General features: G+C 48.1%; 1 protein-coding gene across 2 annotated transcripts in view; it reads right to left on the reverse strand.

Annotated features, from left to right (window-relative positions):
- LOC147646466 (maestro heat-like repeat-containing protein family member 7) overlaps positions 1 to 24590 on the reverse strand; it is a 321428-nt gene extending 296838 nt beyond the window's left edge. The window contains exons 1-15 of one of the 2 annotated variants that reach the window (XM_086873401.1): positions 23960 to 24590; positions 23705 to 23860; positions 23371 to 23435; positions 23112 to 23261; positions 22774 to 22922; positions 22322 to 22469; positions 21885 to 22072; positions 21658 to 21795; positions 21265 to 21379; positions 20955 to 21092; positions 20565 to 20741; positions 20273 to 20428; positions 20013 to 20114; positions 19541 to 19643; positions 19205 to 19261 (exon numbers count right to left, since the gene is read on the reverse strand). In XM_086873401.1, the coding sequence (XP_086729527.1) occupies positions 19205 to 19261; positions 19541 to 19643; positions 20013 to 20114; positions 20273 to 20428; positions 20565 to 20741; positions 20955 to 21092; positions 21265 to 21379; positions 21658 to 21795; positions 21885 to 22072; positions 22322 to 22469; positions 22774 to 22922; positions 23112 to 23261; positions 23371 to 23435; positions 23705 to 23860; positions 23960 to 24083 (1966 nt within the window). In that variant the 5' untranslated portion in view covers positions 24084 to 24590. The remainder of the gene's footprint in view (positions 1 to 19204; positions 19262 to 19540; positions 19644 to 20012; positions 20115 to 20272; positions 20429 to 20564; positions 20742 to 20954; positions 21093 to 21264; positions 21380 to 21657; positions 21796 to 21884; positions 22073 to 22321; positions 22470 to 22773; positions 22923 to 23111; positions 23262 to 23370; positions 23436 to 23704; positions 23861 to 23959) is intronic. The other variant, XM_086873402.1, reaches the window with a different exon arrangement.
- Positions 24591 to 27754: the final 3164 nt, after the last annotated feature.

Here is a 27754-nt window from a genome sequence, read left to right on the forward strand (position 1 = left end):
GATGCATTGACAGTCAAGGCAATGCAAGATAAATGCAGTCTTAGGAAAAACCTTGAGATAATCCAAGTAAATTTGGAGAGCACACATTTCTCTGTATGTTGTACAGTTCCAGACATATTGTTGTAATAAATATCTTTCCCATGGCATCAGTAATTACAGGAGCATGCAAGTAAAATGATCATTGCCCTCTCCCCCCCCAGTTTTACTCTTTAAATAGATCTTTTAGAGATCAATGTACTTACCAAAAAGAGGACTGAGGGGTTATTTGATCATAGTTTCTAACTGCCTTCTCAGGGTAAAAGTACAGGATATGAAATAACTCTTTCATCTAGCAGCAAACAATACTATGGGTACAAAAGATACAAAAATTCAGGAGAAAATACTTATCAAACTTTTTTTTTTTTTTTTTTTTTGTAATGTGGAGTGAATGGCCAGTAAATCAAAACATGAAGAAAAGAGTAGATGCCTCATAACTCAATGTCATCAAAGCCAGACTGAATGCTTCTGTGGAAAATCCCAAGCACTAGGTCTAAGTTGTGGCCTTGCAATCAAAACTAACCGATGTGACTGGCCCTAATCGCTTGTGTCTTTAAAACCAACTTCTCCCTCTAATTTGCATTTCTACCTTGCCTTGTATAATGCTGATAGTTTTCATTCACCTATTGAAATACTTCTTCAATTCAAAGCAATGTATGTACTTGACCGTGAGAAATGCACAAACAAGGCTGGGAAATATTTTCATATGTATCCTCTGATTTGGACAAGTAGATACACGGATAAAAGCTGAGATGGGCCAAATAAATTTAGCAGAAGCATGTGAGGACATAATCAGCAGAGTCTGCTGGTGATGCAGAATTGTAGAGGTCAACACTAAGAAAAAAGTCAAGCTGGACACAAGTATAGGTTTGGACAGAAGTGGGGGGAGAGCAGCCCTACAGAAAAGGATCTGGGGGTGTTGGCTAAAGAGGAGTCAGCAGTGTGCCCCCAGGGAACGTCATGCTGGGGCAAATGAAACACAGCATCATTAATTGGTCAAAAGGGGGAATTACCCAGCAGTGCTGGCAGCTGGGGGAAATGAGGCTGAGCAGCAAACTCTTTGCTCTCTCCAAACACCTGAGGAAGGCAAGGTGCTGATCTCTTCTCCCCGGTATCCAGTGATAAGACAGATGGGAATGGTTCCAAACTGAGCTAGATGAGGTTTAGCAAGCATTTTTATCAATAGACATGGGTCAAACACTTCCTAACAGGCTTCCTAAAGAGATGATTGATGGTTCCAAGCCTGTCTGTTTGAGAGGTACTTGGACAATGAGCTGAATAACATTCTTAACATTTTGCTCAGCCCTGAATTGATTCAAGCAGCTGAAGGAGGCCATGGGACTGCTGGAGACCATGGATAGGATCAGAGGGCTGGAATACCTCTCCTACGATGACAAGCTGAGAGAGTTTGGTTTGTTCAGCCTGGAGAACAGAAGGCTCTGGGGCAACCTTAAAGCACCTTAAAGGGGGGCTCCAAGAAAGCTGGAGAGACTTTTAAAGGACATGTAGTGATAGGATAAGGGGAAATGGCTTGAAACCAAAAGAAAGTACATTTAGATGAAATGTTAGAAATTCTTTAGGGTGAGGCTGGTGAGGCACTGGAACAGGTTGCCCAGAGAAGCCGTGGGTGCTCCGTGCCTGAAAGTGTTCAAGAGCAGGCTGGACAAGGCTTGGAGTAACCTGCTCTAGAGGAAGGTGTCCCTGCCCGTGGCAGCGTGATTGGAACTAGATGATCTTCAAAGTCCCTTCCAACCCAAGCCATTCTATGATTCTGTCATTCTATGACTGGTGTAGGACTCTTCCAACTGAAATAGTTTTTTCCACTTTTTTTTGGTTGTGTGACCTTCATGACTCACTGCTCAGCTCACTGAGGCAATCTGCCTTCCCAACAGGAACAGAAATGGAAAGCCCCATGAAACACTCATCTTAGATGATTTCACACAGCTCAGTCTCCTGGGAAAATACGGCTAAGCAGCTTTTCCAGTCTGTGCACAGTTCTTCATTGACATAATGCATGAATTTGAAGCAGGGCCATCACCTCAGGGTTACTGTAAACTTCCAGACATGGGTGTCACAAGAAACATCGGACTCATATTTGTATTCCAAGTCCATCAGTCTAAGAAAACAGATCTCCTTGCAGAACCACTCTATATCTCAAATATTGAGCTGCCTGCCTTTGCAGGAATAGCTCAAATTGTTCCTGTGTGAAGAAATGCCCTCATACGTAACTTAAATATATACTTTTACAGGAACTTGATCTCAAAGTATGGCTGAGTGGAGCACTTGGTGCTTAAAATGGCAGCAAACTTGTGTTAGTGCTATTCACAGATAGATCCATCCCGAGCAATTCCTTTGATCCTTAACTCTTTCACACTCCCATCCTTGTCATCTCCCTGCTTAGCTGCCTACAGACACTCCATCTTAAAATTCAAATAGTTATGTTATTGGAGACACCTTTAATTTTCTGACACCTCTACTTCTCTGACACCTCTCCATATTTTTCTTTACTGTTTGCCACAGACCCTGGAGCACTGTCCCATTCCTGCCCCTCCCTCCTTTCCTCCCCCCAATCCCAGACGAAAAAATCCTATTTTAAGAAAAATCCTATTAAGAAAAAATCCTATTTTTTCTTACCTTCTATCCTCTTGTCTTTTTCCACCTCCATATATGCATCTAGAGACATACACACTATTTTTGTTTGGCTGTGGAAAGTTTGTCTTTTCAGTTCCTTACAAAGTATTTGAAAAGGTAGCATTTTTTTGCATTTAATTAAAGGCCATAAAATATCCCAAATGATGCCTTAGAGAAAAAGGCAGCAAACACTGTTGAAAGTCCTGGCTTGTGGTCACTGATGGAAATCCAGCCCCTTAGCCCAAGTGGAAGGGGCATAGCCCATGTATTTGGAATGACAGTTCTGTGTTCTCTTGGTTAGATTGTGCTCCTGTTATGGAATAAACTGATGAAGTCCTCCAAGAAAGATGAAGCTGTGGTTGGTTGTTTGGGCTTTTAAAAATGATGATTTTTAAATGACACATTGTGGCATCTCCCTATGGCCACAGACTTGCAGCCAGAAGTTACACAGAAAAAAAGGACTGTAGTCTGTCTGCTTTCAAATGTCACACCTGCACTGTGTGAAGAACTCCTGGTGACATTGAGGCCATTTAATTTTGGACCATCTCTTCCTGTTATATGGCAGAGACTAATAACTTTGAACAGTAGCACAGGTCCCGGCAGGTGCCTTGTTTTCCTTGGGCAGCCTTGGCGAGGGGCAGGAGCTTGTGGGCACAGGTGGCTGGTGTGCTTTGTGTGCCTTGTGTGCCTGGCCTGGTGTGGGTTTTGTGCTTTGTGTGGCCTGTGTGCTGCTGGCTGTGGCTCCGAGTCCGCTGTGGCCATAGGCAGCCCTGGTGGCCGGGCTGTGTGCTCTGCGTGTCTGGGCTGTGTTGGTGAGGCTGCGGGGCACGGCAGGAAGGTGAGCGCTCCTGAGAGGGGAAGCAGCGCCTACGGCCAGAGCGCCCTGAGAGCGCCCGATCCCGCCCGATCTCGGAAGCTCAGCAGGGTCATGTAAATCATGTAGGACTTTTCTCCTAACATGAGTATCCTGGGGATTTCTCAGAGCTGTTTTAAAGGAAAATACAGGACAATGTCCTGGATTCCTTCTTTATGTTCCTAGAAAACCTTCTGCTAAGGTGCTTGCCTGTGCCTTCACTATCTAGCCTGAGACTTGGGTGACTAATCCTATTAATTAAGGCAGCATTATGATTAATAGCTCCTTGGATCAATCAAAGGTAGATAACATGTTGGAGTCCGAGTGTGTCCCCTTGTTTTTAATACTTACTTTTAGGATTCAAAGAAACACTGAATTTCATATAATACGAAATTCATGAGCATGTTTTCATGGTGATACATGAAAACAAATGTTGAAGTTAGATAGGAAAAGTGTGAGTGTGTAGATTAGAAAGTTTTCTAAATCACTGGGTGAAAAAGTAGTTTAGAGAACAAGAGACAAGATGGAGGATTTAGGGTTTTTCTCTTGTCCTTCTTCTTTCTTCTTCATGTTCTTCTCCTAGGGGTTTTTGGGTAGTAGGAGGTGATTGGATAGAAAATACCGTAGTGCAGCACACAGGTGTTGGGTCGTTGGGTCACTAAGAAAAATAACTTCCTGCAAAAGCTTATTAAATCTCCACCATTTCCCACTAAATCCAAGAAAAATCCCTCAAAATTCTTCAAGTCTCCTCCAAATCCCACAAAAATCCCACAAAATTCCAGAAACATCCCACAAAATCTCCTCAATATCCCACAAAATTCTGGAAAAGCCTCAAAAAATTCCAGAAAAATGCCACAACATTCCCTATAACTTCTCAAAATTCTACCAAATTCCAGCAACATCCACAACATATCCAAAAATGTCCACAAAATTTCACAAAATCCCACAAAATTCCAGTAAAATCTGATGAAATTAGTGTTCAGGAACACACATCATCACAGAATGATTATATGAAGGTGCTTTATTGAACAGCTCTGGGTGTCAGGGGTACACAGACCCAAATCTGACCCATCTTGCTTTTGAGCTGAACATGTTTTATACTCTATCGTTATATAACTTACATATTAATTATTAAACTTACATTGATCTATTGTATGCATTGTTTTTACCCAAGCATGGATTTCTCGTGTTCCCCTCTCAACCCCCTAACATTGTTCCTCATGTTCTTTAAACAATAATTATATCTAATCACATCTAACAATTCTATCATTTATCATATATTGATTACACAGGTGCAGTTTCACATGATCTTTAGCAAGCACAAGGCCTAACATTTCCCAGGGCCTACTCATCTTGAGCTTTCCAAGCCTAATTTTCTTTCTGAGTCCCCAAATTTTCTATGATTTTAGAACCTTTTACTATCATTCCCCCCTTTGAAAGCATTTTCACTTCACTGTAAGTGCAAATGTTTGCACTTGACACAGTCCTTTGTTTCTGAGTTTACACTCGATGTTCTTCGAATCCTTGATTGATGTAAACGTTGTCCTGGATGCTGTCAGGAACTGGAGAACCAGAAGATGGTGGGGGTGGATCTTGTGTCAGTGCCTTTATTATTTTCTGGTTCCAGGATGTTTTCTTCTTTATTTCTCCCTTGAAGATGCTGTGAATTAACCAAATTGCTAAGAATACAATTAGTAAGATGATCACACTCTCAATGATAGATTTAATCCATGAACTCACATTCCACCCTAACCCTTTGAAGATTTTGCCTAACCAACTTGTAGTCAAATCCTTTTGCTCTTCCTGTGCTTTGTGCTCTATTTGTTGCAACTGATTGATGTCATGTTCTACATCTGCAGTCACATTTGGGATGTGGACACAGCAATGATCAATCCATCCATTTAAAAACCCACACACTCCATGCTCTTTCAGGAGTAATAAATTGTAATTGTACATTTAGTTCTTTAAATCTTTCCCAGCTCACTCTTGCCAATTTCTCTACCTGACCTGTAGGTTTGTACAACATTTCTTTATTCTGATAGTTTGCTCTAGGACCGAGCAAAGACTCTAGGGCCCAGCCAAATTTCACTCTACAAGAGGGTTCTTGCCAAGTGTCATCCTGATTCTGTTCCTATCCTAATCTTCCCTAGCTATGCCTGTGTCTAGCCACTGAGTTGTTTTTAAGCACATTTCACATTTTGACATTACTGATTTTACCATTGTTAGCATCTGTACCGAGATTAATTTTTGTTTCATCCATTTTACCAATGCCTCTGCACCCCAATGACATTTGTTATGTTTCATTTATAGAATTTCTCTCATTATCAATGGGGTAAACACTATTTGTCTTTGTGCAGTTACATACCACTCTTCTGAATTCTTTTGTGCATTTAGAAAATGTCCCAATTTCTCATCTCCTATTGAATATTTCGGTTTTGGAGGCAAATTAAATTGAGATACATTAACTTTTAAAGATATCAATGCCATTGTTCTTTGCCCTTTTCAAGCAATCTGTCAAGCTGTCCAGTCTGCTTTCCGATTTTCTTCACAAATTTTGGAGCTTCCTGATTGGTGTCCTTTGCAGTGCATAATTGCTACTTGTTCAGGTTTTGTATTGCTTTTATCAATTGCAGGACTGCATCTTGATGTTTAATGTGTGTACCTTGAGCAGACAGCAGTCTTCTTTCTTTCCACAGCACTCTGTGGACATGCACTACTCCAAAGCATACTCTGAGCCAGTCCAGATGTTTCCTCTTTTCCCTTTACTCAGTTCTAGTGCTCTGCTTAAGGCAACCAGTTCTGCCCTCTGGGCAGATGCATTTGCTGATAATGCTTTTGCCTCCACTATTGCACTGACTGTTGTTACCGCATATCCAGCGTATCTGGTCCCGTTCTCCACCAAGCTGCTTCCATCTGTGAATAGCTCTCACTCTGCTTGCTCCAGTGGGATGTCTTTCAGGTCTTCTCTTGCCAAATAGGTGTCCTCTATTACTTCTACACAGTCATGCTCTAATGGGCCTTCTTCAGTTGTGGTACCCAGGAACAGAGCTGCATTCAAGAGGTCAGTTGTCTTTAGTGTGACATCATCCTGCTCAGTCAGGATTACCTGGAATTTCATCATCCTGCTTGGAGATAGCCAATGGCCCCTCTTTTGTTCTAAAACAGTGCTCACCATGTGTGGCACAGAGACATCTATGTGTCTACCCATGGTGAGTTTCCTGGCTTCTTGTGTCAGCATCACGTTGGCTGCAACTGCCCGCAGGCATGAAGGCCATCCAGCACTCCCCTTGTCAAGCTGTTTGGAAAAGCAGCCTACCGGCCTTTCCCAGCTTCCCAAACCTTGGCTCAGCACTCCTAGTGCTAGGTGTAGCCTTTCATGCACAAACAGCTGGAAATCTTTGGACAAATCTGGCAATCCGAACGCCGGAGCAGTTGTCAATGCCTCCTTCAGTTTGAGGAAGGCCTCCTTCTGTGCTCTGCCCCAGGTAAACGGCTGCGTCTTCTGGGCCTCATCCAGGGCTTTTGCAATTAGTCCATAGTCCATGATCCACAGGCAGCACCACCCTGTCATCCCAAGGAAGACTCGCAGCTCATGCACGTTCTGGGGTTCTGGAATAGCACAAATAGCTTGAATACAATTAGTACCCAGCTTACATTGCCCGTGTGAGATTTCACATCCCAGGGAAATCACACTCTGCCAGGCAATTTGTGCCTTTTCTTTAGACTCCTTATATCCTCCCATTCCCAGCTGATTTCAAATTTCAATTGGTACCTTTATGCAGGTTGTTTTCTCTTCTGTAGCTATCAGTATATCATCAACATACTGTAACAGCAGGTATTGTTTTCTCAGTACTTGCCCGTTCTCGGTCCAAATCTCCAGCTCCTTCCCCAGCTGGCTTCCAAATAGGGTTGGACCGTTCTTGTATCCTTGTGGGAGTCGTGTTCAGGTGAAGTTTTCCTTCTATTTTCTGGACTTTCCCACTCAAAGACAAACAGTTTCCTACTTTTTTTGTCAAGGGGTGTGCAGAAAAAGGCATCTTTTAAATCAAATACAGTAAACCATTTCTATTTCTCTTTTATAGATGTTAACAATGTGCAAGGATTAGCTACCACTGGGTAAATATCTTAACTTGTTCTATTTATTGCTCTCAAATCCTGCACTAGTCTTTATTGGTCAACACAGAAATTTGGGCTCCAGTGTTAACTACAAAAGTAAAAAGTGGATGTATAGGACCCACTATTATTGAGAAACCGCTCAGACTATTCAGCCTAGTCTTCACAGAAGTATGGAGAACACCATTTATTTCTATCTTCAGCACACTTTTATAGGGTTTTACAGGGTTCCCGGGCTAAGCAAGTTACTCTTGGTTAATCCACACAGGTTTACATTTTTGCTCTTATACGCAAGGATGTTGTTTTGCTTCATTCTCTGTTGAAAGACCCCCGAGCTGTTCACCAGTCTTCACAGAAGTAATTGTGAATGCTGTTTATTTCTATTATTAACACACCTTTTATAGGGTTCTACAGGGTCTGCGGGCAGAGCAAGCTACTATTGGCTAACACACACAGGTTTACATTCTTATCCTTGTACACAAGGATATTGTTTTGCTTTACTCTCTCTTCTGCAGGCAAGTTTCAAGGATTTTAGCCCTTAATATCACGACTTATTTCAAAGGCTGGTTTGTGCATACAGGCCTTTACTAATATATAAAATATAGCAACAATTCCCCCTTTCTCTTTTTGCACAAACCAGGCTTTGGATAAGGTAACACACAACTTAGGCTGTCATCCCAATTAACACTATAAGTAAAGTCCGTCCCCCTGCTAGCACAAGAGACCTCAACCATCCGGTGTTGCCCCAGCTGGCGAACCAGCTTCCAGTGGGGTCACTATCTTCTTTCAGGGCATGTAACACATCCTGTAGCTGTTGCAGTTGCTTATGGATGGAAGCTGAATGATCAGTAAGATCCAAGCAGCACATGCCTTCAAACTCCCCACAACCACGTCCCTGCGCCAAGAGCAAAAGGTCCATTGCAGCTCGATTTCATAATATTGCATGACATACACTACTCACATTGGCTGAAAGCTCACTTAACATTGTGGATGTTAAATTCAATCCTTCCTTAGTCCAGCAAGCGAGCCTTTTTAGGGTGGCTAAACTTTAATTCATTCAGGCTTCGCTTTGACTGTTTGATGTTCTTCATTTTGCTAGCTATATTCAACAATTGGTGTTAGCTTGGGTGGAACAAAGTTAAATTTCCCAAGATAACAGGGTCTTCTATGTGGACTAGCAGGAATCCCATTCCATGCCCTATCCCCACAGATTAGGAAGATGGAACTAGGTAATCGCTTTGGTAATTGCCCTGTGAGATTGTACCACGAACAAAGGCTTTACTTTCTATGGTAGTAACGAGATCAGCTATAGGGTTGACTGCAGCTCAGGGCTACATTACTTTGTTAGAATGACTTTTTGTCGGGGGTTCAAACATTATCCATCCACCTGAGGTATTGGTGGAACTTAACAAATCTAATTCTTCTGAGGGTTGTAACGTTGAGAACTTTGGTAATTTTTTGCTTGCCAACAGGCTTCAGTCTGTCTTGATGTGAAGCAAACAGTGCAATTGCACTCTTGCAACATTGCCAATCAATTCAGTCGAGTCTCATTACTAATTAAATATTTAAATGCTGGAGGATCCCATTCAGGGACTCCTACGAGACAGGTGCGAAAGGATCTCCAGGTGTGGCTAGGCTTAGACACATTGACCTTTGGCCAGTTCAGTGTGCCAGAGTGACCCACATGTTCTGCCTCTTTTGGATGTTAGTTAGCAGACAGTTGGTTGGGACTATACACAGCACAATTACCATAAGCAGTTTGTTCCATGCAAATGACACCATATTTGCAAACTTACAGCTAAAACTCCAATCGTTAAATGAACTTTCAAAGATGCTTACACTAGCTCTTGAAGGGGGAATACTTATACTTTATCCTAACAACAATTACTACACAGGATAAACTCTTTATCTTAACCTATTATAGAACTACTTTTAACACACGTGCTTTGGTATATATGTAGTCTAAGCGTGAAAGCAATTTGCTGAAAGGGTAAACACACACCTACAATTTGCTTTATATACAGTTAGGTGGAGTCTCTACACTTCTTAGATCTTCTACAGAATTTCTCTAACACGATTCAGTCCTGGAACGTTCACTGCTCCCGTGATGTCAGCTGGCAGCTGATCGGTGACTGAGGGTTTGGATGTTCAAGTTGTTCTTCAGATCCTTCTAAATCTTGAAACAAAGGATACCTGAAAAATTGGTAGAGACATAACATCATAATAACAACATAAAATTTCTGTTGGCAACTGTCTGTGTAGTGTTCAGACACAACTGTGTCCTGACAGGTCCACTTCTGATCCATGTCTGGAGTACCAAGGCTGTGTGATGACTTCTCTGTTCACTGGATCTCATGTGTTCAGAGGCACACAGTCTGGTCAGATGGACAGGTGACCTTTCTGAACCTGCCAACAAAACACAGGCACTTCTCTCCTTGAAGTTAATGAATTACACTAATCAAATGTTTTTAGGGCATCCATTTCCCCTGTTTTCTTAAAAAAAAATAAAATGAGATGTACTTCTGTTATAAACATCAACAGCAACACAAAACCATATACACAATTAATAAGAACTTATACCGGTTAAAAATCAATTAAATCATAAACATTATTAATAACACATGTAATATAAAACTACTATTAATTACTAAAACACTGCACCAGCATCCCATAGTTAGCAAGCAAACAGAAACAAAACAATCAGTGAAGGATTGGGTAATCACCTCCGGAAATGATTCTCCAAGCTCACTTCAAAACTGATCCAGCTGTCATATCAACATGGTCAAATTGCTGAGTCAAAAAGTGACTCAAATACTGATTTGGGACAGAAAACATCTGGATCTGATGGCAAACATTCCCTCCAGGTAAAGTCAAGGCTTGGCCAGGGCCTGGCTTTAAACTGGAAAGATGCCTCTTAACATATTTCTAGAACAAGGTTCTCAATAGTAGCAGCTATGAGATGCTTACAGCACAGCAAACTGTTAAAATACATTTGTACAAATCAAATGATCAGAAGCCTTAGGTACCAGACCAATTAAACCATGCAGCAGTTGGTTTAATCTGAAGCCTCTCCTATGGCAGCTGATCCTCAGCAATGATACATCTTCTTAAAATTCTGGAAACACTGAAAAATATGAAAGCTATAACAAACAAAACTGCAGAGATTGCAACAACCAATAGAACTCCTGATGAAGTCAAGGGTGTCACAGACTGCATTCCCTTCTATCCACAAGCAGGTGTTCACCAGTGTTCCATCACTGCTGTTTCAGTTGTGGCTGTCTTCATCTCTCTAGGAAAATAACTATACTTTTCAGTTTAAACAAGTGTCTCCAATAAAACACAAAACAATTTAAATTAAACAATATTTAAACCTAACAATAATTATATATGATAAAAGGAAATAACAAACTTAACCTTAAAAGAATATCTAAGTTAGAAAACTTAACTTAAAAACATTCAAGCCTAAACATTATAAAACTTAACTATCCTTAATTCTATTAACACTTAATCTATATTAAATAAAATCATAACTTAATATTATTCTGTTAGTACAAAAAGGCAACTAAAAGTTTGATATATACTTTTTAAACACAATATAACAGTAACATGAATTCACTATAAAGATTATAAGAATGTAACAAATACATCACAATTCTATGTCATCTAACTTTGAGAATAACCCACAATAACTGCAAATGTTACTAAAAATACTTATTCATAACAGGAATTTGCCTAGTATATGCTTAAATTGGTTAGGATTTGAAAGTGCAGTTTTTCTAGAGAAAAACCACAACACAGGATTTGGTGAGTTGCCATCCAGCTTTGTAGCACTTTTCAAAAGTACTACATTTACATTTTTTCAGAAACACCAAGTCCAATTCTTAAACTAAAACCCAAAATCCAGATTGGTGTATATGCAGTTATATGTGCTTTATATAACAAAAGGACTCACATTAAAATTACCTTATTAAAATTGTGAAAAAAACAAGCAAATAGATAATATATACTTTAACTTAACTTTGTCTTGTACAGTAAAGTTCTCTTAACTAATTATTTTTTAAACCACAAATCTCTTCTGTAGATATCATTAATTGGAAGGTTTTCCTAGAAGCTGTAAATCATACCATGTTTAAACACTTTCTTTCTCTCTCTTTTTTTCTCTTTTTTTTTTTTTTTTTTTTTCTTAAACGTTCAAAGAATCACAATAACTTCTCTAGTAAAATCTTAAAAACTGCAATTGCATAAACTCATAATTACTTAAAACACAAAATTAACTCTACAATGGTATATAAAAACATTTTGAAAACCCAATAAATTATGACTTTTTCACAAACTGGGTATTATCTGGGTGCTTCTTCTTAGAGAGGGAGCAGGGGGGGCGGACTGCCCACCCTACTGCTGCTGCAGTTCTGCTCTTATCTTCCTTCACATTCTCTACATACTCTTGCAGCGAGGAAAACAGAGAGAAAGGAAAAGAAAAACCTCACAAAGTTAACTTTAACAAATGCAGGTTTTTTTTTTCTCTCAATCTCTCTTGTTGTTTGCTGATAGAGGAAAAAAGGGCACGATTTTACAAGAGCAGGCGATGTTACACGAAAAGTCTCTCAGGCCAGGTGCTAACAGCGGCGATCATTGCAGCTTATCAGCGTGGCCTTGGAACTTTTCTTGCTGCTGCTTCTACCCCCAGGGTGCCTTTGTTCTCACAGAGCCCACTTCTGTGCTCCCCCATGTCCCCCTGGTTCGGGTGGAAACTAGACTAAATTTGGCTTCTTTTCTTCCAGGGTGGTGAAGATGGAACTTTAATAAGATTGTAATGCTAAAAGTGACTCCAAAAATGAAGCAAATATTTCTGGATGTATCACATCCTGCCATAACTGAACAGATTCTGTTCGTTGTTTCAGCGTTCGCTGTGGAACTTTTTTTTTTTTTTCTTCTTTTTTTTTTTTCTTTTTTTTTTTCTCTTTTTTTTTTTTCTTCTCTTTGACTCTCCCTCCCTCTCTCCATGGGCAGCATAGATAGGAGTGCTTGTCCAGCAGTGGGAGGTAAAGGCATCTGCCGCTGTGACGCAGGTGGAATTACGGGGCTCACAGCCTCAGCATATCTCACTTTTCTGTCTTTTAAGGTATTAATTGCAATCTGCCAAGTTCGACCGAGAGACGCAGTGTCCTTGCTCTTTTCTGTAATTGCCATTTCCCATATCAGAGCCGACATACCAGTCCGTTCTTGCACCGCAAAAAGCAGTGTGAGCACTGCAAATGCCCATGACAATTAGCCCATATAATGAGCATATCCAGATCCTTTTCCTGGGCTGCTTCGCCTCGTTTAACGAGGATGCAGAGAAGCAGTTTTTTAACCGCCGCAAACTCTGCCTCCATGCTGACGGCCACCCGCAAGGGGGAAGGTTGCGACCCTTCTACCACGCCCTTGCCTTCCTGGGCCCCCCCCAGCAGCCTGACTTTCCACGTCCTACCGCTCAGCGTTTCACCACGCTCAGGCTGCCTATCCGGTGCCGATCCAAGCCCGCGACGTCTAATGCCCAGATCCACTCCGCTGACTCCAAAGCCCCTCTGCCCGCAGGGGTGTCCTTGGTCGGAGCGCCAGATGTTGAAAGACCCCCGAGCTGTTCACCAGTCTTCACAGAAGTAATTGTGAATGCCGTTTATTTCTATTATTAACACACCTTTTATAGGGTTCTACAGGGTCTGCGGGCAGAGCAAGCTACTATTGGCTAACACACACAGGTTTACATTCTTATCCTTGTACACAAGGATATTGTTTTGCTTTACTCTCTCTTCTGCAGGCAAGTTTCAAGGATTTTAGCCCTTAATATCACGACTTATTTCAAAGGCTGGTTTGTGCATACAGGCCTTTACTAATATATAAAATATAGCAACAATTCTCTCTGCTTCAGGAAAGTTTCAAGGACATGAGCCTTTAATATCACAACTTATACCAAAAGCTGGTTTGTGCAGACAGGCCTTTACTAAAATATCATGCCCACCTTCTGTTCAAATATTCTCTACACACTATTGCTGTAATCAATATGTCTCCAGTTTTGTTATTTCTCGTGAGCATTTGAAATAAAAGCAACCTCTGCCTCTCTGCTCACCCAGGAGAAGCAGAGTTCCCAGTTTCCCTGATTCTGAGGCTCTTTGGGCTCCACTCCCAGAAGCTGAGAAGGAGACGGCTTTGGCTCACAGCCCAGAGCCCATGGAGCTGTGCTGGGTTATCCAATGGGGCATTCCATACAATGAACTTGGGACAGTGCCAATTAGAAACAACTTCACTCAACTTTGAAGTGAGAAGCCATCTATTACCTTGCTGGGGACCCCCTTCTTTATCTCCAGTGACCACCAATACTGGCAGTGAGAGATTCCTTTTCTCTTGTCTGGGTTTTCCTTAAGAGAACCAATGCATCTAACACCTTTGCTTTCTCTGATTTTTCTTCTGCCATTTTTACAGGTCCATCATTTCTACTGGAATGAATTAGCTCTTTTGGAGGGTAAATTTGATTCAGAAGAGAGGTTTCCCCCTCTTCTTTCCTCACTTCTTTGCTTAAAGCCAATTTCTAGAGCTGCAGTAAAACAAGCTCCCAAAACTGAGCAGAGTAGAGTTTGATTTTTGACCAATTTAAATTTTCTTTCATCTTGTAAAGAACACACTCTATCAATCACATTTTCCAAATTAAACCAGTAACTAAGCGCCCGCTTTTCCCCTCCCGGAGAAGGTCTGGCATTGTGTTTTGCTAACAGAGCATAAAATGCAGCTTTAACTTCTGCACTGCCCTTTTCAGTCATTTTTACAAAGGGAAAACCACTACAGGGAGGTATAAACTTCAATTATACACACACCCACACCCACACCCACACCCACACCCACACCCACACCCACACTGCTTTTTGCTTCCCTGTGTGGGTAAAAAGACCAAATCTGCTCGGGAGGCACTCTTTCAGTTTAAAATTCTGATTGTCTCTTTGCTACACCAAGCACTCAAAATTCATACACACAACAACAACAAAAACATTCCCACCCTTTTGCACTAAGAGATCTTTTGTGAAATTCTGCAGACAGAGCCCTCAAGTGAGTGTGGGGTGCTTTTCACCTCGGCGTGTGCAGTTTGTGGGAAATTCGAGTTGCCCCCCTTGCTTTCTAGACACCACTCACTCTCTTGGGAGTGTCGGGCTGGGTGCAGCTGGAGCAAAACATCTTTCCCCTAATACAGACTGCACAACAAACCTGCAGCCCCTTCTGTCTGTCACAAATCCTGTCCGTGACTCCAGTTTAAATGTCACGATTCGCTAACGCCAGTGGGAGTCGCGAGAAGTTTCTTTGATCTCAGAGGGCACAAAGGACACAAGGGATTTCAGTTGAAATCACAACAGCAATAATGTACATTTATTTTAGTGATAACAAGGGTTATGTGATAGAGGAGAGGGAGTGAGAGAGAGAGAGAGGAGAAAGAAAACAAAGTAAAGAAAGAGAGAGGTTATAGCTACCAACAGATGAGACAGTGTCACAGGGGTCTTTTTCCATGGGGAGATCTCACCAAAATCAATTCAGCCTTATGTAATTCTTCCCCAAAGTGACCTTGTTTCCAATGTGCTAATAAGCACCCCAAAGGAGAAGTTCCTGCTATGAGAGCATTGCTGCCCAAAACCCCTTTAAGCTTCTCCATGTCACAACTACAATACACCACAAATGCCAAACCTGCGACGCTTTCGCAGTCGTCTGACGGACAGCGCCCAGGCAATCCCAACAGGAATTCCTTTAGCCCAACCAAGCGCAGCTTTTGCTGCGTCTTATTGGCAGGCACCCAAACCAAAGTGAAAGCACCTTACCTCTTCTCCTGGGGACGCTGTGAGCAGCGCAGACGGTCGCGGCCGATGGGCTCCCCGAGAATCCCTCGGTGCCGGCTGGAGCAGGATCGGGTCGCCAGCTCGCTCAGCAGCACTCACAAGGTCCCATCTGGGTCACCAAAATGTTAGAGTTCAGGAACACACATCATCACACAATGATTATATGCAGGTACTTTATTGAAGAGCTCTGGGTGTCAGGGGTACACAGACCCAAATCTGACCCATCTTGGTTTTGAGTTGAACATGTTTTATACTCTATCGTTATACAACTTACATATTAATTATTAAACTTACATTGTTCCATTGTATGCATTGTTTTTACCCAAGCATGGATTTCTCGTGATCCCACCCCAGCCCCCTAACATTGTTCCTCATGTTCTTTAAACAATAATTATATCTAATCACATCTAACAATTCTATCATTTATCATATATTGATTACACAGATGCAGTTTCACATGATCTTTAGCAAGCACAAGGCCTAACATTTCCAGGGCCTACTTTTCCCAGGGCTTGCCAAGCCTAACTTTCTTTCTGAGTTCCCGAATTTCCTAAGATTTTAAAATGTTTTACGATCACCTCCAGACACAAAGAGTCCTGTCTGAACAGTCACAAAGCTACATCTATTTTTAATTTTAATTTTTATAAATTTTTCCAGAGCCTGCTGGCTGTGTTCAAGGTTTTCTCCCTATTTCCTCCCTAGTGCACATTCTCCAGGAACGGTGCTTTTACATCCTTTTGCATTGATTAAAGTTACCTGCAATGACCAGTCAATCCAAACCATGGGAAAACTTGAACTTCAATGTGTACCTAGGCAAAATATTTACCTCCCACATCTGAAGCCATGAGCTGCCAAGTACTGTCCCCACTGTCATACCCTGTCCCCTGGAGGTGTGCTGATGCCATTTCAAAGGGGTTGCCAATGAAAACAATTTGAATATTTTGGTAGTTTCCACATTGGCATTCAAATCCTTGACTAGAAAAATCACAAGTCAAGATTTCTAGGATTCTTCCATACCAAAGCTGTCATTCTCACCCTGGATTTTAGAGTGTCTGAACAGTCAGACAAGGTTTTAGTTTTAGACTCTACAGACAAAGTCCCTGCTGTTCGGCGATCCCATTCCATCAGCATATAGTCCTGATGATTCCTTTAGGCAGGAGCAGCAAAGGCAAGAATGAGCCAAACAAGCTGTTCCTGTGTTCTCATGTCTGGCACAGCAGTAACTGGGAGTTCAAGAATGGATTCAGGAGACAATGGGTGCACAGGGAGCCACCAAGGCTTTGGGATGCTGAAATGGACCAGCCTGGTGCCTGTGCCCGGGCTGCACCGTGCTGAGCTCCAACTGGACAATCTAACAATGGTTGAATGGACACACCATGGGCCACTGGAGACTCCTACTCCTAGTTCTGTGAGCTACACTATTCACCTGCCATTCACCAGATGATGTTTTCATCTTTGATTGAAATCCAGGAGAGGAAAAGGTCAACAAGGAAAAGTGTTCTCCCAATTCTAGTGACACCTGTGCCTGCACACCACCTGTGCCCATGGCAGGGTGCTTGGAGACTGCATGATGCTGATGCTACTTTGCAACACCAAGTGCTCAGGGATTCTGGGATTGCCCAAGTGGAAAGCAAAACTGAGCCGTGTAAGTCCCTGCTTTTTTTCAGCACATGCTGCTTCTTCCTTTGTTCCAAGCAAGTCCAGGATTTGGTTTCATGTGTCTTTAAGGTGCCTGGACAGATGAGAGGGAGGGCAGCTGCCCCATCAGACTCTCTCTCTCTCTCTCTCTCTCTCTCTCTTTCTCAGGATGGTGCCAGTGCCTCTGCTTTGGGGCACCTGAGTGTGGAAGGCGAGCTCGCCCTCAAGCACGGCCATCCAAGTCAGTCACGGGCACAGGCTGCAGCTGAAGCTGGCAAGCGTTGCTGTGAGGCTGCAAGTGAAGAGAAAGCCATTGTGGCCAACTCTGCTGAAGCCTTTTGCCAAAGCAAAGGCAATTGTGCCCACAGCCTCCCCCTGTTTGGCACCCGGCTGCTGCGGACGCCTCAGTGCGCAGGTGCCGACGTTGGGGCTGCTGCTGTTCCTGGGCACACTCTGCTGCTGTTTCTGTGGGCTCCAGAGCCGCTTGGGCAGCAGCCACTGGGCAGCCCTGCCAGAGGAGACATCGCCTCCCTCCCCATGGTGGCAGCAGCTCTGTGGGCCCCGAGCTCTGTGTCAGGGGGGCCTCGGTCACAGCAGCGTGGCCTGGGCAGCCGCGAGGGCCCGGGCTGGCCGCCAGCCCTGCCTCTGCCCACTGCCCCTTCCTGGAGGCACCCAGTGGCCGTGGCCTGGCAGCACCCCCTGCCCTCCATGTCCCCAGCCAGCCCAGCCTGGGCACCTCAGGCTGTCCCCACCCTCCCGCTGGGGTGGTGTCCCAGCCTCCAGGCATTCTGCTGCAGGCCTGGGGGACATTTTGGGGCAGCACCAGAGCAGCCGGGTGTCAGGGACCAGGCGGCTGCCCGGGGGCTGCTTATGGCCTCTGACACCCAATTCCTCAGGGCTTCCCACCACCCCGGCTCCTCCAGGGCCTTCTGTCCCCTTGGAACCTCCTGCCACCCACTCCCTCACACATCCCCCTCGTGCCTTCCCACTGCCTTGTCCCGTCTGGGCCTCTGCAGCCCCTCATCCCTTCACGGCCTCCCAGCACCCCGTGCCCTCAGGGGCTCCCCCAGCCTGGCCCGGCAGCAGCGCTGCAGCCCCACAGGAGCTCCAGCAGCTCCTCAGCCATCACGGCACCAACACACGGGCAGCAGGACACAGATGGCGCTTCCTGCCTGCCACAGGGCTTGTGGCTTCAGCACAACCACCAAAGGCCAAGGGGCTTCTGGCCATTTCCCCTGCACCACTGCATGCCCCGGCAGGTTGCTGAACACAAGAACCCTTTTCCCTCTCTTCCCCTATGCCCCGCACACCCTGGGCAGCAAAAGAAAGGTCTTGGGACTCTTGTGGTTTATAACATATCCTATATTATTTACATACTAGATGGAAACGAAACGAAGAAAAAAACAATCTCTATGAAAAAAAAAATAACAGATGGCCCATGTGGCCCCAGAAGACAGAGCCTCTCAGCCCTAACATATCCTATATTATTTACATAGTAAAAAGAAGAGAAAAAAGGAAAATAACAACCCTTATGAAATAAAAAATCCTGGCTGGCCCATGTGGCACCAGAAGACAGAGCCTCTCAGGTCAGCGCTGAGCACATCTCCAGCAGCGCAGCCAGCCCAAGCCTGACAGACGAGGCCGTGTCCTCCATGCCCTGAGGATTTGGTCTTCCATCCTCTGGAGAATGGAGTAACGGGCACTCTGGATGGCCCGGAGGACATACAGCGTCTCAAGTGCCAGGTCTGACACGGCACCGCTTCTGTCCTCCGTCAGGCGTTCGAGGGCTGCAAGAGAGACGAACAGAGCCACGGTCACACCCCAGAGCTGTGGGGGCCCAGCGAGAGCCCCCTGCCAGGGCCATGCCAGCCGGCTCTTGCCTTGGCCAGGAGGGAGCAGGGACCAAGGGGGTCAGCCCAAAGCTGCTGGCCACAAATGCCCCACGTGGCCCTGAAATCTCACTGTGCTCTGCCCACGCCGCCCCTCATCGGCACAGGGAGCAGAGCCCTCCACAGCTTGGCCAGGGCTTGCAGCTGCCCCCGACAGCCACCACTGTCAGCCTGCTGCCGTGGCTCACCTCTGCACAAAACCTGGAGCTCTGCCTGCTGCCCCCTCAGCTGCTCCCCGGCCATCCCTGAGAACACAGAGCCTGTCAGGGTCCCAGCAGCACAGCTCTCTGCCAGCGGCGCTGCCAGCCCTGTGGCCACACGGCCTCCTGCCCCGGCAGGGCTCAGCCCGGGCCCTTGCCGCATCCTGACTCAGCCCAAGGGCACGGCTGCCAGAGGCCGGCAGCAGCAGCCCCGAGGACAGCCGGGGCTCCAGGCGCCGGGCCCGGGTGCCGCTGCCGGGGCAGCAGCCGGGGCTGGGGCCGAGCTGCGGCGGGACGGGGAGGGAGCCCGGGCTCGGGACTCACCGATGACCCTGATGGCCGCCGCTCGCAGGGTCTCCTGTGGGTCCTGCAGGTACTGCAGGGCCCGGCGCAGGTGCTCGGCCAAGGGGATCCTGTGGTCGGCCAGCTGGAGAGAGCGGCAGGAGGGAAGGGTTGGCGCGGGCTCTGTCCCTCGGCCGGGCGCTGCTGCCTGCGGCCAGTCGCGCCCTCCCGTGCCCGGCCAGCCCTGAGGCCCGGCCAGCAGCCGCTGGCGCCGGGCTCTGGAGGGGGCAGAGGGCCGGCTGCTGCCCGGGGAGCCGCGGTGCCGGCCCGGCCCGCAGCCCCGCTGGGCCGGGGCTCCATCGGAACCCGGCTCGGGGCCACAGGGGGCTGGAGAAGAAGCCGTGCGGCCCCCGGCTGCAGCAGTGGGCAGGGGCACAGCTGCCAGCCCCACACACTGAGCACCGGGGCCAGGGGGCTTCTCTAGTCTGAGACTGGGACTTCCAGCCGTCCTTACCACGAGCCTGGCAAACTTCCACAGCTTCTCCTTCCTGACAGCTTTTTCCAGGTCTGGCCTCTTCAGAAAGCCAGCCGCGCGAAGGAGCGTTGTCCGAGAGGCCTGGGGAGCAGCAGAGAGCAGCAAATGGCCCCACAAGGCAGGGCACAGGAGTGTCCCAGTGCCAAGGGCTGGAGGAGGCTGCAGCCTGCAAGCCTGCGTCAGGGCAGGAGGCAGCTGAGCCCCCTGCCAAGGCGCAGCAGCAGCCCAGGAGTCCTCACCTCTGCCACATGCCGATTCTCATCTTGGCAGTGGAAAAAGAGTGGGAGCAGGCTCTGGTACACTCGTTCCTTCAGGGGCTTTCTTCCTTCTTCTTCTGCTGAAGACATCACTCTTCGAAGGAGAAACATGGAGAGCAGCTGCACCTGGCTATGGGGCTGTATGAAAGGAAGGAAGGAAAAATGACCTCATCATTGGCTTCTTGTGGCCCACATTGGCACAGGCCTGCAAATGCACAGGGCACAAAGTGTCCGGGCAGCAGGCAGTGGCCGTGGCTGGGGCACAGAGCCTTACATTGTCCAGGAGTTTCAGGAGCGGCTCAGCCAGCTGCAGGGCCCTGCGCCAGGATATTGGGGTGTTTTCATCTGTGAAAATATGGCTCAGGAGAGCAATGCTCATCCTGGCCACGTCACTGTCCAAGTCCCACAGGAGGTGCACTAGTCTTCCTGTCAGGCTCTGAATTCTTTCGGCCTGTGCAGAACACAAGTGTGTGAAAGCCCGGGCAGCTGCCGCAGGGCCCAGAGGCCAAAGGGCTGTCCCAAAGCACTCGGGCAGCTGAAGCAGGAGACAGGAGAGCTGCGAGGAGCTGCCTCAGCGCCCAAGGCAAAGGCCAGCCAAGGCCAAGGGACAGCATTGCCCAGCCTCATGCTGCCCACACGGCTTCAGCTGCTGCCCCCTTCTCACCATGGAGGGATGGTCCTTTAGCAGGAGGAGAGCCCTGAGAACCTGGTGATGCATCTCTGTGGAATTGTACCACAGGTACTTATACAAGATCTCCATTAGGCTGTCACCACAGTCACTCAAGTCCAGGCAATCTAGGAGCTGAAAGGCACAGGGCAGTGAGAGGGGAGCCGGCCAGCAGGAGCCTGGAAGTGCGTAGGGCTGGGCCCAGGTAGCAGCACAGGGCACGGGTGCCGTCCCAGGCAGCTGTGGCTATGCCAGGGGACAGGGCTGGCAGGGAGCTGAGCGAGGTAGTGCTGGCCATCAGGCTCACCTCCACAAGGAATGCCATGGCAGAGACATCCCAGTGTGGCAACGGTTTGCTGAGCACCTCAAGCAGGTAGCTTAAGATGCCTTTACACAAGTGGGCGGATGCACGGCGCATTACCCTGGAAGGCAGAAAATGGCAGAAAGAGTCTCAGCAAGGGCGTGAAAAACCTCTCCCAGGACTGATGGACACAGTTGTCCTATTGCCCCAGCACCCTGTGAGGGGATTTGGGCCCTTGAGATGTGGCTGCTCCTGGGCACCCTCCTCTCACAGCCTTTTGCAGTCTCCTTGGCCATCCCTCGGTGACGAGGCCCTCAGGCCCATGGCCACGGGGACTGTGGGGGGCATCCTGGTCATGGGGCACAAATGTCAGAGGCAGTGGGGACAAGGGGGTCTCACCTGGCCAGCAGACCCATGGCATAGTGGTGGGTGTCAGCACAGAGCAGCGTGTCCCAGCCACGCTTGCGTTCCATTGCCACCACCACATGCTCCAAGTGGAGACTGCAGAGCAGGGCCTTCAGGGTCTGCACTGCAAACCTGTGTGCACAGCAAAGCCCAGGTGACGCTGGGAGCGCTGGCTCTGAGGCTGGGGAAGTGGCAGGGACAAGAGGAGTGGCATGGAGCACCTGTTGGGGCTGGTGGAGAGGCCGTGTTGCTCCTGGCATTCCTTCCAGAAGGTATGGACGTCCTCTGTCATATACAAAGTACTGAAGTACGTTTGGAAGAGGAGATGCACAAAGAGGCGGGGGAAATAGACTGTGAGGATCTGTGGGCAACAGGGCCCCTGGAGGATCTTCCACATCACCAGAGTTGCCTGCAGAGGACAAAGCAGCCCGAGACAGCGCTCAGTGCCGGGGCGTCTGTGTGGCAGGGCCTGAGCGTGGCAGGGAGAGGCCGGGGCAGACGCAGGGGGAGCAGCGGGCCTGGTGGCCCTGAAGCTGCCCCTAGGCCAGGTTTGTGGCCAGTGCCTGAAGCAGGGAGATGCAGTGGGGGAAGGAGGTAACAGAGCTGCTGGAGAGGCGTCCGGCCTTGCGGTGAGCAAAGGCCAGCTCCAGAAACTCACAGTCAGGGAAAAGACAGCCGTCTTGTCCCCATCAGAGGTGCCCAGGTTTTTCTGCGGCCAGCTCCCCACCACATTGATGAGGAGCGGTGTCACTTCCTCTGAAATCCAGGGCGAGAGCAAGATGGTCGTCCACATGGCCATAGCAGCTCTGCGGGGTCAGACACAGCACCGTGGGCTGGGCAGCAGCGGGGAGCTGAGCTGGCCGCCAGCTCTGCCTGTGCCCACTGGCCCTGAGCGGCAGCAGCAGCCAGGCAGCCCAGCCCTGTGGGGACAGGCCCCTGAGGGGCATGCTGGCAGCACAGCAGCAGGCTCGGGGGCCGACTTTGTAGCAGGGCTGGCAAAGGGAGCAGCCAGAGGGCCCTGGAAGTCTGTGTTGCTCACAGCCCAGGGCCGGGCTGTACAGGGTGATGGGCTGGGGAGCCCTGAGGCCTCGGGGCAGCTGGGCCCCATACCTGTCACACGTTGGGGCCACCCGCAGGAGAGTGATGGCCACATCATCGGGCTCTGCCTCGGCCACTTGCATCAGGGCCCAGTCCATCCTGTGCTCAGCAGCCTCATTGGCCATGAGCCACTGGTGGATGTACCTCACCACGCCGGGCACCTGGAGAAGGCACAGGGAGACTTGGAATGCTAGCAGAGGGAGTCAGCAATGTGCCCAGCTTCTTCCCCAGACAAGTGCTTCTCTTCCAGCCCACTGCCATGGCCTCAAAAGCTTCAAGTGAGCAGCAGGCGTGGCTTGGGAAAGCCAAGCAATTGCTGGAGGATCAAAGGCTGGCCACAGGCTGCTTACTTGCTCTGGATTGAAAAGAGCCGTCTCTACAAGCAGATCCAGCTGGGCAGCGCTGCTCTGTTCTACCAAGACCTCTGAGGATGCTTTGACCTCAGTGTCCATAGGTCTGGTGTCTTCCTTGCCAATTCTCGTGATGAATTGGTAAAGAAACTGTAGGAGAAGGGCAGGAAGGCAGGGAAGTTGCATGGAGTGCTCCAAGTGCGGTGCTGGGCTGAGCAGTGCCAGCAGGCCCAGCCCAGGTGGGGATGGCTGCAGGTACCTGCGCTGCTCTGCGGAAGCGGCCATGGGCGGTGTCCTGCTCTTGTGTGCCGTCCATGGCTGCATCTGGCAAAGAGCAGCCAGAGCTGAGGGGCTGCGGGAGAGGCCGGAGAGCACAGCCCAGCCCTGTGTTCCCCAGGCAGGGACAGTCCCGGGATGCCCCAGGGGATGCAGCACGGCCACTGCTGCGGGGGCAGCCCCAGCCCCTTTTTTGTGCTGTCCATGGGTGTGTGTCCACCGGACAGTGTGGGATGGGATGAGATGGGATGCAATGGGATGGGATGGGGCCAAGATGGCCGCAGGCACCAGCCCTGTGGCCCAGCTCTGCCACTCACCCTCCTCCAGCGGCTGCAACTGCTGCACCTCTTCGGTCTCTGGTGCTGGGGCAGCTCCAGGGCCTTCTTCCTCTTCCTCCTCTTCCTCCTCCACCCAGGCCAGCTTGGGCACTCTTGGGGGTCGCTGCTCCAAATCTTCTTCCAGGCTCTCCCATCCTTTCCATAGGAACAGCACCAGGGGATGGCATGGCATGGAATGGGATGGGGCCAAGCTGGCAACAGGCACTAGCCCTAAGGCCGAGCTCTGCAACTCACCCTTCTGTGGTGCCTGGAACTCCTGCACCTCTTCAGTCTCCTGTGCCAGGACAGCTCCAGAGCCTTCTTCTTCCTCCTCCTCAAGCCAGGCCAACTTGGGCACTCTTGGGGGTCGCTGCTCCATGGCAGTGACTGGATTTATGGCTGCTTGCAGGAGAGATGGCTCGGAAAAGCTCAGAGTCAGCAAGTCCTGCAGTCGTGCCTGGAAGGCACCTGCAAGACTCAAGTCCTGGCAAGATTGCAAGACAGCGAGTCCTGCACTTGGGTCTTGAGGGCTTCTGCCACAAGGACAGGAGGCTCCTCAACAGGGACTGTGGTCTGGTCTCAAGGGCAGAGACTGCAGGGATGGGCGACACGTCGGAAAAGCTCCGGGTCACCAAGTCCCACGGTCTGCCCTCAAGAGAACCTTAAGAAGGAAGGCTCAGCAAGGCCACAGGTCAGCAAGACCTGTGGTCTGGCCTCGAGGTCACCTGTAGGAATAGTGCTTCAGAAAAGCTCCAGGTCCGACACAAAGGAGTGCGCTGTGCGGGGGCTCCTCACAGCACCGCTCTGGCGCGTCCTGACCCGTCGCGTGCACCGAGCACTGTGGCGTGGCCCTGTCACCGCCAGCTCCTATGGCAGCACGTGTCACAAAGGGCCCTTTGACATCTGCTCCCGTTGCCACCATCCCACGGTGACCGTGCTGCAGCGTGTCACAAAGGGCCCTTGCACACCCTGCCCTCCGCCCTGGGGCCGCCCCCATCCCCCCCCAAGTGGCCCAGCTTGGAAGGAATCCCTTGCCCAAAGTGTCTAAGACAGCCTGACGGGATCTTTAGGAACAGCTTGTTAGAAATGAAATGGAGTCAAATTTATCAATAAGAATTTTATTGAAAACTTTGTAAAATTTACTCATGGAAATGTCACGGTGTTGAGAGACAGGTGTCTGCTAGGGAGGGCAGGAGCCTCCCTTGGAATGAAAAATGTAGACCCCCTCCCTCCGAATTATGATAATCCTGAAATCAAGGGGCTTTCAGGCAGAGATCTGGGGATAGGAATGACAGTTTTTTACTAATATTTATAACCAGGCAAACAAACAACAATAACTACAGCGTTAGCAAGAAAACAGAGCCAGGGACCCCGTGACAGCTTTCTGGGCTGAGACGGGAAAGGATGGAGGAGAGGCTTTGTTTCACAAACCCCCTCGGGTTGGCAGTCAGTGCTGGTGCTCCTGCAGGGCTCTGAGGAACACTCAGCTGGAACAGCAGGGATGAGATGAGATCCCGGGCCAGTGGCTGAGGTGGATCAGCAGCTCCGTGGCGGTGGCTGGCACTGCCACACGTCCCGGCAGGACAGGGGGTGCGAGGCCACCAATGAAGAGGGAAGAAGGAGAAGAAGCAGCAGCTCCATCTGGGTGATGGCGAAATTCCCTTCTCCCCACCACAACAGCTCTGTACCCAAAGTGTTCTTCTCCGAAGCTGAAGAAGCCACCAAGCTGTCCCCACCCTCCCCTTTTCCTGCCCCCTTCCCCCCCTGGGCCCAGCCAAACTCTTTATCTTTCCTCAAGCACCCACCAAGTACCCGCAGTTAAGTTTTCCCTGCAAGTCATGAGTAAAAATTCCACAGGCAAGCCAGAACTAAATCGAAAATAAAGGACACCTAACCCCCAACACCTGTAAGTTGTATCTTGAGAGTCAGACAGGATCTTTGTTTGCCAGAAACACCTCTGAAGTTTAATCAAGGCATTAGTCATCAAAATTATTTTGAAAATTTAAAGATCAAAGTAGCCAAAATACTCAATGTAACTAATTGCTGGGTTTGTTCTCAGCTCAGGTTGGGAGGAATGGGGTTCCCTCGGAGGGCTCACCCTGTGGGGTGGCCAAAACTCTGTCAATGGGCTCTGACTCGTAACGGATCCAGTGCAGGGACACTCAGAGAAAACTGTGCTGTGGAACACAGGAATGCAATTATCAGTTTTACAGGATTGACTGAGCTTTCCCTTCCGGTAGAAACCAAGCCCTGTTCTAGCTGGAGGCCACAATGTGAAAGGATTTCTGTGCTTTACCATCACAAGCTTACTCATCCTTTTTCCTCACCCTCATTCACGTTAGGAACAATAATTCTGTTGTCCATGGAGCTGGCACCTTTTGAATTCCAGAATAATTTCCCCAAGGTCCTTTGCTGTTCAGCTTTACCGCGCTGTCTGTGGCTAACAAGGCTTGCTGGGGTCCTTTTCCCTTCGGCTGGAGAGGTGCCGGGTCCCAGTCCCTGAGGGACAGCCAGGTTCCTGTCTGGAATTGGTGTGGAAGTCCCTCAGGGTCACATCAGCCTTCACATGGAGCCCTGTGGATCTGAGCATTCTCCAAAGGGGCCGTTGGGGCAAACAGGGAGATTTGGTCTGGCAGGGTCTGTAAAACAATATCCCATCTCATTGACTTGTTCTGGCAGAGAACACTTGGCTGCAGGGACATATTCCCATTGTTCCTGCCCAGGTCTCATGATTCAAACAGTGTTGTTTTTGCCCAGAGCTGTTCCTTCAGCTGGCTTGGGAGGGCCATTTGGCCTCTGGACCCACACTCTGGCTCCTTTATTAGGACTGCTGGGTCCAAACTATTTTTATCCACAAATGGAGGCAATTTGAAGTGGATATTCTTTCTTCACAATTATTTTTCCAATTGCGATATCAATATTTCTTCTACCTTGTCATGGGGTTGAACAATCAAATCTTGTTCACTATTGTTTAACAGACTTACTTCAATTTCTCCTTGATAATCTGCATCAATTCCTCCTCCCGTGACATGAACCCTTTGCAAGGCCAAGCTCCAGTGAGCAGTTATCAAACCAAAGTGTCCTGGAAGAATCTGAATTCTTATTCCTGCATTGTAAACTCTCATTTGCTTCTGATTTCTCCTAATGAATTCCAGTGCATGAAGGTCCAGCCCTGCAGCCTCTGGGGTGGCCCTGGCAGGGGCCATCACAGCCAGAACAATTTCCCAGGCAGTCCAAGTCTCACTGTCCATGGCTGTGTTTGCAAATTGGGTGCAGCCGTGCACACCCAGGGGTTTCCATTTCCCAGTGGGCCCATTGTTAAGGGCATGGAGCCCATCTGGGAGATGGGTTCTCCACCGGGACAGGTTCCCATCTCCCCATTTTATCAACTGCTCTTTTAACAATTGTTCAACCAATCCTGCAGCTTGTAGATAGTGTGTTACATGAAAAACCCAGCAGTCTTAATCACTGTGTTTTTCCCAGGAACAGACAAAGCATTCCACATCACAGCATCACCAAACCCTATAAAAATAGCCAGTTTTATCCCTTCCTCCTTTATTCCTTGTATACAGTTCACAATGTTTACCATTGACATTTGGGTCTTTGCTAGTCCTTTTTTGTAGGGTATTTTAGTGTTACAGTGAGCAGCCAAAGGTAACAAATTGGAATTGTCAGCATTATTTCACATTATCGATTTTTAGTTATATATATAAATATATATTATTGTGTTGTTATTACTATTATTATTGTTATTGTTATTGTTATTTTACTTGGACAAACAAGCCTAGGGTTGGAGAGCCACTCCAGACACTGGGAATTCCTGCAGGTGCCTCCAGCCACAGGTGAGGCTCCAACCCCGCTGTGAGAGAGGGCCCAGCTTTGATAGTGCTGAATAAACCAACTGACAGCACTTCTGGTGTGGGAACATCTGGTTTCATCCTCCTCTTGCGTCCCTGCCAAAGCCTGGCCAGGCCTCAAGGAGGAACCAAGGGGGTTGTCTCTGACCATACACCCCAAACAAGGCCAGATGTCAGATTTCATGGCCTTGTC

This window comes from Cyanistes caeruleus, unplaced genomic scaffold (assembly GCF_971803275.1).
Source record: "Cyanistes caeruleus unplaced genomic scaffold, bCyaCae1.hap1.1 HAP1_SCAFFOLD_96, whole genome shotgun sequence".
Taxonomy (NCBI): domain Eukaryota; kingdom Metazoa; phylum Chordata; class Aves; order Passeriformes; family Paridae; genus Cyanistes; species Cyanistes caeruleus.